Source organism: Martes martes, assembly GCF_963455335.1.
Source record: "Martes martes genome assembly, chromosome: 3".
Lineage (NCBI taxonomy): Eukaryota > Metazoa > Chordata > Mammalia > Carnivora > Mustelidae > Martes > Martes martes.
In genome coordinates this window covers 176,854,062-176,867,734 of record NC_137890.1, presented here as the reverse complement: position 1 = coordinate 176,867,734, position 13,673 = coordinate 176,854,062, and the positions used below count along the sequence as shown (strand labels likewise).

At 37.6% G+C, this 13,673-nt stretch overlaps 1 protein-coding gene across 3 annotated transcripts in view; it reads left to right on the top strand.

The window, feature by feature from the left end:
• Positions 1-231: 231 nt before the first annotated feature.
• Positions 232-13,673, top strand: part of PIKFYVE (phosphoinositide kinase, FYVE-type zinc finger containing) — a gene marked incomplete at its 3' end in the record, with an annotated part of 71,345 nt that continues 57,903 nt past the window's right edge. Inside the window, exons 1-6 of one of the 3 annotated variants that reach the window (XM_080799147.1) lie at positions 232-548; positions 2,627-2,779; positions 3,039-3,074; positions 5,910-6,028; positions 6,788-6,959; positions 11,907-12,114. In XM_080799147.1, the coding sequence (XP_080655273.1) occupies positions 377-548; positions 2,627-2,779; positions 3,039-3,074; positions 5,910-6,028; positions 6,788-6,959; positions 11,907-12,114 (860 nt within the window). In that variant the 5' untranslated portion in view covers positions 232-376. The remainder of the gene's footprint in view (positions 549-2,626; positions 2,780-3,038; positions 3,075-5,909; positions 6,029-6,787; positions 6,960-11,906; positions 12,115-13,673) is intronic. The other 2 variants (XM_080799146.1, XM_080799145.1) reach the window with 2 other exon arrangements.

Genomic DNA, 13,673 nt, shown 5'->3' with positions numbered 1-13,673 from the left:
TGTCTTTAAAAAAAAAAAGTCCTAAAATGAAAAAGATACAAATTATGTCAAAATGCTTTTTTTTCTTTTTCCCTGCTCACATTTATACCTTACCTCCATTGTTAATGATTTTGATATTTTCTGTAGATTGAATAACAATGTAGACAATTAGATTGGCTATATAATCATAGTTTCATGTGACTGAGACCCTTATGATCTAGACTGCAGTGTTTTTAAGCCTTAATTTGCAATACATGCTAAACTAGATTTATTTACTTTTTGGTTTTCAGAGGTCTGAGTTTTCAGAGTCAGATTTCCAGATATTTAGGGCTGCTGTTTCGAATCAACTTTTGAGCTTCCTTCAGAACTCCTATCTTTTGTTTTTTAGACTCATGAGATGGCCACAGATGATAAGGCTTCCCCAACATTGGACTCTGCTAATGACTTGCCGCGGTCTCCTACTAGTCCTTCTCATCTCACACACTTTAAGCCTTTGACTCCTGATCAGGACGAACCTCCTTTTAAATCAGCGTATAGTTCTTTCGTCAATCTCTTTCGATTTAACAAAGGTAAGCATTATTCTTAAGGATCAGAGAAGCTGCAATTTTGATTTTCCGAAATTCTCTTGTTCGGCTTTCATGCTGTGTCTTTGCAAGGATGTGAAATATCAACAAGAAGATAGCTTTAGTCTTAGGTCACTGGGGTTTATTGCTTATGAAGAGAAAGCTAGAGTTTTCCCTGCAATCTTATTAATTATTGGTAACTAAAGATCTGAATTGAAAACTAAATGTTAGAAAGAGGTCCCTTTTTGAAGTTAGCGTTTTTTTCCTTAATATATTTAAACTTTCTTAAGTTCACAGAATGGACTTTGTTCTTTTAAGAGTTAATAGACAAAAGATTATAATTAGACCCATAAAACTAGAAGAATCAGCATATGGGAGGAAAGATTCTTCTATTTCCAAAATTTGAACTGTCAGCATGCCTGTTGCCTTAAACCCATTAGATTAAGTTATAAGTGTAATGATATCAAGAGAAAAGATACTTTTTACTTATTTACTTATTTATTTCAGGAAATTTAGTATCGATGCAGTACTTTTATGTAATGAACAGTCTGTATTCCACACAAATGAAATGTCCCCAAAAGAAAACTTCGCTTCCAGGATCCAGTTTAGGGTCACATTTTTTTTTTTTTTTTAAGATTTTATTTATTTATTTGACAGACAGAGATCACAAGTAGGCAGAGAGGCAGGCAGAGAGAGAGAGAGAGAGGAAAGCAGGCTCCCCACTGAGCAGAGAGCCCAATGCGGGGCTCGATCCCAGGACCCCGGGATCATGACCTGAGCCGAAGGCAGAGGCCCAACCCACTGAGCCACCCAGGTGCCCCTAGGGTCACATTTTGCATTTAGTTTTCATCTAATTTTAGTCTCCTATTCTTTGTCTTTTATGAGGTTGACATTTTTGTAGATAACACGCCAGTTATTTTATAGAATCTCCTTTATTTGGGGTCTTCCTTATTTTTATTTTTTTCACTGAAGTGTAGCTGACAACATAGTGTTACTTTAGTTTCAGGTGTACAGCATAGTGATTGGACAAGTCTATATGTGGTCTGTGCTCCCTCAAGTGTAGCTTCCCTCTGTCACCATGCAGTGCTCTTATATACCATTGACCATGTTCCCTATGTTGTGTCTTTCATCCCCATGACTTGTTCATTCCATCAGTGGAAGTGAAAAGGTACTTTTTAAATGAGCTCTTTTCAAGTAATATATTTTTTACCTGGAAAAAATTTTTAAAAATATGGCCTGTATCTTCGCTTTCTATTTGTCTGTATTATTTGATATGCAATAGAAAGTAATCCCTCTTGTTGTAAGGAATTTGAGGGTTAATTGTTAAATGAATTCAGGAGAAATTTTAGTAGTATTAACTGATTTTTAGTAGTAGTCATATTTAAAGCTGTATAAAACCTCCTCTTCTTAGTCCATTTTTAAGATAATGACTTTTTAAAAAATCTTACTGTTTACTTTTAGATTTATGGAAAAATTGGGAAGATAGTACAGAGTTCTCATATACTCCCACACCCAGCTTTCCCTATTATCATCTTACGTTAGTATAGTGTACTTATTATATTATATTATATTCATGAACCATCATTGATACACTGTTGTAAACTAAAGTATATGTTTTAATCATACTTGTTCAGTTTCTACCTAAAGTCCTTTTTCTATTCTAGGATCTCATCCGGAATACGACATTATATTTACTCATCATAGGACAATAATCTTCTTACTCAGCAAATGTTTATTGAGCCCCTACTATCTGCTCACTATTACACTATTTTAATAGTGCATGGTATCTACCCTGTAAACAAAACCGATCAAAAAAATTCTCTGCAGTCATGTAAAGCTTGTATTCTATTTCCTTTAATATGCTCACAATATTTCTAATGAAATGTAAAACAAACTGAGGATCACATATGCCAAGGATATATCAGCTTGTAATTTTGCCACTTTCTTTGAATTTCTTTTTTTAAACTTAATTTTTAACTATGCAAATAATACGTAATTACATTGTTTTCTGAACAATTTCATCCTCTTTGCTGAACTCTTGAGTTTTACTTTTTCAAATAATGCCAAGCTTTCCTTTGTTACAGAGCGCGCAGAAGGGGGCCAGGGAGAGCAGCAGTCTCTAGCCGGAAGCTGGGCCAGCCCTCAGCTTCCTTCAAGAACACAGTCTGTGAGGTCACCTACACCTTATAAAAAACAGCTTAATGAGGAACTGCAGCGACGATCTTCAGCAGTATTAGGTGAGACGGTGCTTCTCATTTCATCTCTCTTGTGTGTTGGATTTTTCCAGTCATCGTGTTTCCCAGGTTGTTTATTGACTTAACTTTTCTGCCGTTTTGGAATAGTCAGGTGCTGTTCAGAATTAATGACACTATTGCCTCGGTAGTGAAAGAATTTGTTGATACCTAAAGAAAATTCCAAGCGTTTTATTAAATTTTAACTTAGGCCAAGCACAGATCTCTTGACTGTTTTTTGATTAATTACTTGCTTGGGTTTCAGAAGAGAACAGTTTGCAACATCCCCAGGAGGACACAGGTTAGTTTCAACTTTGTGAATGAATTCTGCATCTGTTCTTGGGATGGCTAGTGTAATGTGGTGCGCATGCCTCTGGCTGCGGAACTCTGTCACCTCCGTTAGCGGGCTGCCACTTGCTCTTGGCCTTCTGTCCTTGTTGGGGTGCAGACTGTCCTTGTGGCTGGATGAGCTGAGCTCTTGCCTGTTTGTTCTCTGTCCTGGTCTACTATAGTCATCTCCTTCATTTTCATGCTCTTCTGACGAGTATAGACTGGGGGTCAGTGCCTGAATTGAGAGACAAAACAAAGTGAGTTGTTTTATGTTTTATTTCTGTTAGAGTATTAAACTCAGCACAGTGGTTTGCCCAGCTCAAGGTGATAGAAGAAAGGCAGTGAGAGGTGGCATAAGAGAGGAGGAGAGGGCAGCATTGGAAGTCAAGTGTCCCTCGACACCAGATCCTGTCTTGTCTGGCCAGCTTCCCCATGAGATCCTTGAGTGAAAAGTAGGCAGGCACAGGTAATGATGGTTGGCGGGAGGATATCTTACGGCCAGCCGAGACTCGGTGCGGAACCTGAGGACTGGAGTGGGGCTTGTGCATGTTTCCTAGGGCAGTGAGCGTCAGCCTGGGTTACATCAGCCATTTTGGAAGGAAGACCCAGAAGGTGGAAGGGGGAGAGGGAGAAAGGAGCTCTTCTTCTACCCCAGATTGTGGGAAGGAAGAGACCATCCCCACCTATCCTTTAAGCTCAGTAAACTCCTTTGCTTTTAAACCCGACCTTTGGCCACACTATTGTTTTTGTTGAGGGATCTGACTATGTCCTGTGCTGAATTAAGCATAGAATTTCCTTATTTGTCAAATTTAGGAGTTGGACTAGAGTCTCTTAGGGATTACAAACTGACAGCCTATCACACCTTGCCTTGGTGTTTTGATAAATTTGAATTTAAATATCACTAGGTAGGGGTGCCTGGTTGGCTCAATTGGTTAATCCTCTGCCTTGGGCTAAGGTCATGATGCCGGGGTCCTGGGATCGAGAGCCCCAGGTTGGGCTCCCTGCCCAGCTGGGAGTTGCTTCTCCCTCTCCTCCTCCCCCCTGCTCATGTGCACTCTCTCTCTCTTCTCTCTCAAATAAATAAATAAAATTAAAAAAAAAAATCACTGGGTGGAGCTTGTAATGTCTAATTTGCTGTAGTCCTTACCACTCCTTACTGTCTTTTATCAAGTCCCTTTGATTCTTTGATTCTTTCTGCCTTAGCTGCTAGAGGCATTTACATTTAAGCTTCAGAAGCCTGGGACTGTTTGACCAATCAAGTTCTTTTTTCTACTGCAAGGCTGTAATTCCACAATTTATTAGCCCTATGACTTTAGGAACATCATTTTATTATGTAATATCCATTTTACAAGAGAAGCTTCTAAGGTTATTTAGGGCAGAGTGCTAGACCAGATTTACTCTCAGGTCTCTTTCACCTTCATATGTGATTCTTTGGGTTCCAGCAACAGCCTTGCTTTTCCTTTTCTAGTGAATGATGCCATTAGTACTCTCTTAAACTTCTAAATAGCTAAATGCAAGGGGTTGTCCCTGCATGGGAGCACAGCCGTTGCACTCTAACAGCTTCATCTGCCTCTTTTTTCACCTTATGAATTATGAACACTTGCTTTATTTTGTGATACTCAAGGAGAATTTGGTCATTCTAATGCTTGCATGTTGTATTCCAGTAACAACACATCTGAGGTGTCTGCTGCAATTAGCATTTGACTATAGAAAAAGTTTTTAAAGTTTTCTAACATAGGTGCACTTTTGATAATTGTTTGTTTTATTCCGTTGTCTTGGGAAGTTCTTTGTCAGTTTAGATTCAGAGAGCAACCACTCATTTCTCGGTAATCCTTTCTGTGCCACCCAACCAAAACAAAGAACATTTAAAACAAATCTAGCGGTGAGTTTGAGAAAGACTTGAGGCCGGGTATTTTCCATCTTGATTTCCATAGGTTATTTGTTAATGAAATTAAACTAATAGAGGTTTTCATCCCTTTTATCATTCTTAAGTTTTGTAACAGCCAGAGCCAGGACACTTCAGTCGTAATCTTACTCTAAAATAAGGAAATAATATGACAGTTTTTGTGGGCGTACGCATTTTGTCCACGAAGCTGAATTTGGTTTACTATTGATAGAACTGGCTTCGGTATTGCTTAAAGTGTAAGTGATGTCTTTCAGTTTAGAGATGCAGGGTCAAGGAGGTGGCAGGAAAGGGTAGGACTGGAGTTCTAGCAATTCTTTGGTGTTTTTAATCTGTTTAGATCTTGGTGAAGGGAATTGTGGGTAAATTACCACCCTGGATATTCTGAGCTCTCTCAGTCTTTGGGGATGTGGTAATTAAACTCTTTTCTGATCATATGCTTCATGAGGCTTTAGGTACTTGGTCTCTAGACTGAACCGAACTGTTGCTTACTGTTTGGCTGTAGAGACTAAACTAGGTTAACTCACAGGGATTGCTTTTTCTTCTAAATTTTTAGCAGGTATTTATGATGACTTGGGACCAAAGAGCCCAATAAATCATAATGAATTTTGGGCCCTTTTAAGCAATGTGTCTGTCTGAGGCCTCAAAGCCATCAATGGTCTTAGACAGTGCTTTTCTTAGGTAGCCCTTACTTGCTTGTCAAGTAGTGTTTTACATGGTAATAAATACTTCCAACAGGCGCTTATCTTTATAAAAACTAGTTTAACTCTCAATCCATATCAGTGCCTGCGAGAACATAAAGGTACTGTGCATCACATATATACCTTATTTTGCATAGATATTAGAGACTAATAACAAGGTTGCCTTTTCTTTCTTTCTTTTTTTTTGGTAAATCTGGTTCAGACACGAGAAGGAAAGCAGAACCTACCTTTGGAGGTCATGACCCTCGTACAGCTGTTCAGCTTCGAAGCCTCAGCACAGTATTAAAACGCCTCAAGGAAATCATGGAGGGGAAAAGCCAGGTACTCTCTAGGGGGTTTAGAAGATTTTTATTAAATACTTATATGGGGCTTATGCCGTACTCACTAAAAATGGCATAATGCTACTCGACTCGAAAGAATGTTCAGCTAGTACTTCCTCCAGTTGTGAACACATTTTTAATACAAATTCTTAACTTTAATTTATCATTTTTCTCCCCTTTATGGTAAGTGCTTTTTGTTTTAAGTTAGCGCTTTTCTGTTGAAGAAGTATTTATTTAGCCCAGATTGTCTTTCATGGTTTCTTCAAGAAACTTTATAATTCATGGGAAGTTTTGGGGTCAAGCTTTTTTTTTTTCTCACAGAGGTCTACTTGGACCAAACACCATTTTTTTTCTGTTTGTTTTGTTTTGTTTTGTTTTTGCTTTTTTGGAAAAGACCATGCTTCACTGATTGCATTGTAAATCTTGTCATAAGTCCATATACGTGTGTGAGGGTGTGCCGGGCTCTCTTTTCTGTTCTATAGCTTCATTTCTTTTCCTATTCTTGAATGAATTTTCTATCTAAAATTGCTATAGTTTTAGAATAAGTCTTGATGGACAGTAATGTAAGTCCTTCAACTTAAGCCTTGTTTAAGGCTTAAAATTTTAAGGCTTAAGGTGATTTTGATCTTTTCCATTCCCATATGAATTCTTGAAATAGCATGTCAATTTCTGCAGAAGGAAATTGTAGGATATTGATTAGCATTGCATTTTTCATTGCATCTTTTCATATTTTCAGTTTCACATATTGTTACTGTTACAGGATAGCGACCTGAAGCAATACTGGATGCCAGATAGCCAATGTAAAGAATGCTATGACTGTAGTGAGAAATTTACGACCTTCAGGCGCAGACACCATTGCCGACTGTGTGGGCAGATTTTTTGCAGTCGTTGCTGTAATCAAGAAATCCCTGGAAAATTTATGGGCTATACAGGTAAATGCACTTTATTGACAGTTTTGCAGTTTTTAAAGGTCATAACTATAAAATAGTTATAATACAGGACCGTTGTGAAGCCAATTTTTATTTTGGGTTTCGTGTGTGGGACATGGGGGACACAAAAGTGGGGGAGATACAGCTTTGCTCTAAAGGACTTTACAGTCAAATAATGAAGTAGATGGAGAGGTTCATAAATAGAGTAAAAGATAGTGTGTCATAGATGCTAGCAAAAAGCCACAGGAGCAATAATATTTATTAGACAATGTGGTTAGGATAGATTACTAATATATATTACTATGAGAATTTTCATTTTATAAAATGTAGATCATCCTTGAGTTATAGGACACCTTGCTTAGCAAACTGCATCTTATTCATATTTTTTCGTAAATTTATCAGTATGGAAATTTTAAATTATTTAAATTATTTGTTGAAGCAGAAAATACCAAACAATGGTATGTGGATTTACACAGTGCTTTGGGAGTGGAAGGTGGGCAGAAGTTACCAAAAGGAGAATACTCTTTGCATCTCTCAAATTATTTTTGTTGCCATGCAAATCTTCCTCTTAGCCTTACTCACTCCCCGTGCCCCCCCAGCTGCTAGAGTTCAGAGCTCAATTATCTTTCATCAGGATTATGGCTGCAGCCTTTAGAGGAATTTTTTACCTTTAGTTTTTCCCTACTTCTAGTTCCTTTTCCACACTCTGGTTATTATTCTTTGTTAAATGCTAATTTGATCATATTGGGCTATTACCTGCCTAAAACCCATTCAGAGCTCCCGTTACCGTTAGGATAAAATCCTGTTTTGTTAATATGGTTGTCGTGTTAGTTTCTCAGGCTGCCATAACAAAATATTACAAACCGAGCAGCTTAGAACAATAGAAATTTATTTTCTCAAAGTTCTGGAGGCCAGAACTACAATAATAGCTCTCACTGCACAGGTCAGAGAACTAATGTAGGGATTCTTCCATTTACTGAGTATGTTTATTCCAATCATGTGTTTTAAAACTGAGGAATAATCACAGAATAACCACTCAACCCACCGTCAGATGGATCTGAGCTAAAATGCTAATCATCACCTGACCTCTATAAGTCCCTGTCCTGACTGGTAGACTGCAATAAAATTTTGGGTCTCCTGAAATGAGAGCCAAGTCCAATAATCCCCCAAAGGTTTGACTGTTACCTTTTTCTTAATGCACAGTCACCCTTTGGGGAAGGGTGGTAGATATATTAACGGTGTTAAATTTTTGGCTGTGTAATGAGGTTTTTCTCAAGGGTACCTAGCCTCCCTGCTTCATTCAAGGAGTTCTGGGTCTGTAAATGGCTCAATTCTGAGAATTAATTGGGAGGTCTTGACTGTTTTTGATTTAAGTTAGACCACTGTCCACTTGTTCTGGAGTTTGTCTTATACAAATCTGGTAAAAATTTAGTAGATTGCCCATTGACTTTACTTCTGGGAGTACCATGATCAATGCCATTGTCGCTACAAGTCAGACTATTCTGAATCCTGTGTTGACTCTACTGTCTCTTATAGTATCCGTGCCCACCTTGTCATTGGTGATTAAGTGCCACCATTCTGCGTGTGACACCCTAGGATCTAATGGTCTCCATTGCATTTAGGTTTTTCAATTCAGTGGAAGTAGTTCCCACTGTAATTTCTTTCTTTCTTTTTTTTTTTTTTAAAGATTTTATTTATTTGACAGACAGAAATCACAAGTAGGCAGAGAGGCAGGCAGAGAGAGAGAAGGGGAAGTGGGCTCCCCGCTGAGCAGAGAGCCTGACACGGGGCTCGATCCCAGGATTCCAGGATCATGACCTGAGCTGAAGGCAGAGGCTTTAACCCACTGAGCCACCCCGGCGCACCCGCCCCCCACTGTAATTTCTGACCTACAGAGAAGAGCGACCACAAAGCTCTACAAGGATCCTGGGGTTCCCCTCACAAATTTATTTCTCATGGTCATGAAAGGTATATGCTCGAGATCCGGCTGGGGTGAGTGAGCAGGTATTACTTGGTAAATCCTTTCTTAACATTTAATATCCCTAATTCTTTGGATCCCTTCCTTCATAATATACCAGGGCAGTTCTGGCCTTTCAACCTCTTATTTAAAGTATAGGCCACTTTTGGTCCATGTTTCAGCCAGTCAACCAACAAGACTGTTAGAGCCCTCTTTACCCCTCATGCTGTGGTTTTCAATTCATAATCTCTATTTAGTGGGCTCATATCAATAAATTCAGCTGGATCCTACTTTATGTTCTTTCCACTGTATCTTTGATATGTCTCCACTGTATCTCCTATATCTTTGATATCCATTTGCATACCTATTCCCTGGGTTTCTGTCTATATGAGTTGGAAAAATCATGTTAGTTCACCTTTTCATGGGTCATACTATACCTTACCTTTCAGGGCTTGCTGGGACTTGAGTCTTGTTATAGGTCTAGAAGCAAAGAGAGGGTAGTGGGAGTGGGTCCTGAGGAGAATCAGCATTTAGGTAGTGTCTTGCAAGGTAGAAAACTCAGGCCATTTTGGATTTCTCAGGCAAATCAGGGTTAATCTCCTCTGACAGACTGCAAAGGCTAAGAAAGGTAAAGAAGACTCAGCAGAATTTTTCGGGGCTTCACGTCCCCAGCTTCATCAGGATCTTTCCATACATCTCTATTCTACTTTTCAGGATTCCATTCCTTTCTAATGAGGGCCCTCATTTTCACAGCAGTCATACTGCAAGATTAAGATTTCAGTGTGTGTTGTGATTCAGCCACTTGCAGGATGAAACTCTTAGTTTGATTTTTAGCTCTGTGGCTACAGGAGATAATGATTTCTCTCAGGGAAGACATAGAAACTTCCAGGTAATGTGTACAGCTGGGAATTTGAATTCCTGAGGTCATCCTTTCTGCCCCCCTCTCCACTTTGTCTAGTACAATTAGGAGCAACCAGTCAGTCTCATTGTACCTGCTAATTTGACAAAAATATTCTAAGATATGAGGGCCACCTACTTTATGGAGGGTAATTTACTTAAAGTCAACAGATTGTATATGTTAATCATATATTAATCAAAACCCTTCACAGTAACAAGGAGACTACTATTTGGCCAACAAACCAGTCTCTCCAAGTTGACACATAAAATTAACCATTGCAAATGGAATAATACATGTTGGGCACAGTTGTACAATGTAGCTTTGAATAAATGTAAAGTGCCTAGAATAATGTATGGTACACGGAAAGGGTTGAATGTATATTAAGAAGTTATTGGTGGTAGTAGCATTAATATCTCTACATCCGTCAGGCAACTTTTTAATTATATGTGTGTCTTTCACCTCAGTGGACCAAGGTCTTTGGTGGCAGAGCTGTGTCTCCTCATCTTTATTATACCATCACATAATTAAGCATGTGTTCAGCAGACACTTGCTGATTAAATTTCTTCATGACATGAAAACTTTTCAGTTCAGGCTTGGCTGAGTTCTGACCATTTTTATTCTAATAGCTGACTGGTAAAGGGAGATTTCTTTATAGTAAGAAACAAATCAAGACTTTGTTGTGGGAACTTAGAGACCTTTCTGCAGGATGTCATTTCACTTCCTTACTGTAGTTCTACTTCTCTCGGCTGGTGGTGATTTGTCCAGACACTCTCATTTACCCCAGACTGGATTCACTTTTTTTGGTCCTGATTGAAGTGGGTATAGTTTTCTTTAGTTTTAGTATATTTCATCTGTTGAATTGTGGCATCAGAAATAAGTAATGCAACAAGTGATACTTAATTTTGTGTAAAATCTATGCATAATTTAACAAAACTGAGGACTACATTGTTGTAGTCTTAAAATGGAAAAAACCCCTACACCCCTATTTATCATAATTATAAACCCCTATTTATTATAATTGTACTTGGTTGTAATTATGGTAAAAACAGTACAGTTGCCTTTAAGAATGTAATAAAATCTGAAATTGTTTCTTTTAAAAATCAGTAATTCCCTTTCAATAATTCAAACTCCAGTATTGATTAAAATCTTATTACTAACTGATGAAATTTTTTGAGTTCATTTTTTCCCCCTCATTCTGAATGTTTTCTCAATAAATTCTGGCCTTCTAAAATAAATCTAAAAAAGAAATCTTTTGTTCAAGTCCCATCAGTTTTCTAATGTTAATTGTAAAAAAAATTAAGGTAGAATTGTTTAATAACATGTGTTTGTAAAGTTCAATTATCTGACCTTTTTTTTTAGTACAATAAACTTACAGAATCACACAAATAGCTGTTAAAGAAAAACAGGATGGAAATAAAAACTTCTGTTTGGGCCGGGCTGTGACCTTAAACAGATGACAACATATGAAAAATATTAAATAACCTTGTTGTTTGTCCTCTGAAGAACATTTCATTGCCAACTCAACTTTCACCATAGGAATTTCTGTTAACAGTTCCCCAGCATACTTCACAGGGTCTGTAAGCCCATTTTGTATTTGTTTGTTTCTGAGATGATGCCCCCTTGTGGAGGCCGCTCTCAGGGCTTCACAACAGAGACTTGCAGGACATTTTCCTCCTTGCCCAGGGAAAACATGTTGTTTCTCTTTGTATTGCTTTATTTACTCTATTTGAAACAGTTTTTTTCTTGAACTTACTGTCCCTTATTTCATTTTTAGAACCTTGAAAAGTTTATTTTTTTGAAAAAATACTCTTAAAGGGTTTTTTTTTAGTATCATTGGGTACTATTTTTTAACTCATTAATAAATTTTGAGGTTACTTGAATGACTAGATGAATTTATCATAATGATGGTTTTTAAAATATATAAATGAACCAAAAATTATTTTGCATTGTGAAAACATCTTTTTTGGTAGTCTTTACTGGAAGACATTTTCCTGTTACCTGAAAAACTATTAACCCAAGGACTTAATGTGTTTTGTTAAGTAACCTATTATCATTATTTTTTAAGTTCATTTTCTTGTTTTGTTTTCCTTCCTAGGGGACCTCCGAGCTTGTACATACTGTAGAAAGATAGCCTTAAGTTATGCTCATTCCACAGACAGTAATTCCATTGGGGAAGACTTGAATGCTCTTTCAGATTCTGCTTCCTCTGTGTCTGTACTGGATCCAAGTGAACCTCGAACACCTGTTGGAAGTAGAAAAGCTAGCCGCAACATATTTCTAGAGGATGATTTTGCCTGGCAAAGGTACTATCACTTAAGTATAATTTTATTTATGTTTGAGAAATACAGATAGTCTTGTGACCCGGGGCTGCCTTCAGTTTATTTTTATCTTCTTTGAATTATTTTCTATACATTCTCCTCCTTATTCTTTGGAATGTTTGTGGGTAGTAATTATATTGACTAATTAGAACCTAAGCTGTACAAGAGCAGAGACTTTATATTGTTCTTGTTCACTGTTCTACCCGCTGGCACCAAGAACAGTGTATGGCATATATCTTGATATTTGTTGAAAAGGATACAGAAGTTATTGAGATGAATAATTTCTAATGTAGCCTTCTTAGAGGAGGAAAATGCCCATAAACTTTGTATTCATAATATTTGTAAACGAGGGGCGTCTGGGTGGCTCAGTCATTGGGCGTTTGCCTTCGGCTCAGGTCATGATCCCAGGGTCCTGGGATTGGCCCCGCGTTGGGCTCCCTGCTCAGTGGGAAGTCTGCTTCTCCCTCTCTCACTTTTCCTGCTTATGTTCCCTCTCTCGCTGTGTCTCTCTGTGTCAAATAAATAAATAAAATCTTAAAAAAAAATTATAAATGAAATTAGATCTTTTTTCCTCCCTAAGGAACATTTCATGTTTTTCCATAGATTTAAATTTGGTACTTCCAGTTGCCTGCTGGTGAAGGATGTTACTAACTCTTGGAAGTTACACGGAATTGTTTGAATTAGAATCCTAGATTCATTGGTTTCTGATTTTTTTTTTTAAGCTAAGTTATATTCTTATGTATAATACTAAATCTGGACATATGAAAGAGCTTAGAGTTTTAATTAACCCTTTTCTGATAAGTTGTTTTATCAATCACCCTTAAAAGTGTGAGGAGGTAATAGGCAACTAATTTAAATAGAAGTCAAGAATGAATTATAGCTACGTTCTACATATATGACTCTCAGGGACATAATATGGAGCAGAAAAGAAAGTCACAGAGGTGTACAACGATTATTTATGATTTCAAAAATACACAAAACGAACACACTGTCTAGATATACAGATGTGGTAAACTTAAAGAGAAGGGAGGGAATGATAAGTATAAAATTCATAATAGTCGTTTCATTGAGGGCCCAGGAGGGAATGGGATTGGGTAGGGAAATACACGCATTTCAGAGTCAGTGCTGATGGTACATTGTTATTTGTGGCGTCATAATTCTTTATAAATTACGTGTATTTTATTAATTTTAAAAATTGATTCTACATTTAATAGAACAGTAAAAAAGTATAGGGATTCTCAGTTCTTTCTCACTTTAGTTAGTAATCCCTTTTAGTTGTGGCTGGCCCTGTTGCATGAGCCCAGAATTGGCAAGTGTCCTCTAATAAACTAGATTTGAAATCTTCCTGAGAGATGTAGGATAGATGTCAGAGGTGGAATAATGTGGCAGTTGTTTCATGTTCATTCTCTTTTAGTTATCGTATCTCTTGGATAGGGACCACTTTCTCCTTTTGAAAGATGGAGAAGCTGAGGTTTAGAGAGATTAACTAATGGACCCAAGGTCAAAAGCTAGTAAGAAGGAGAGCCTGCACTTGGACATAATGT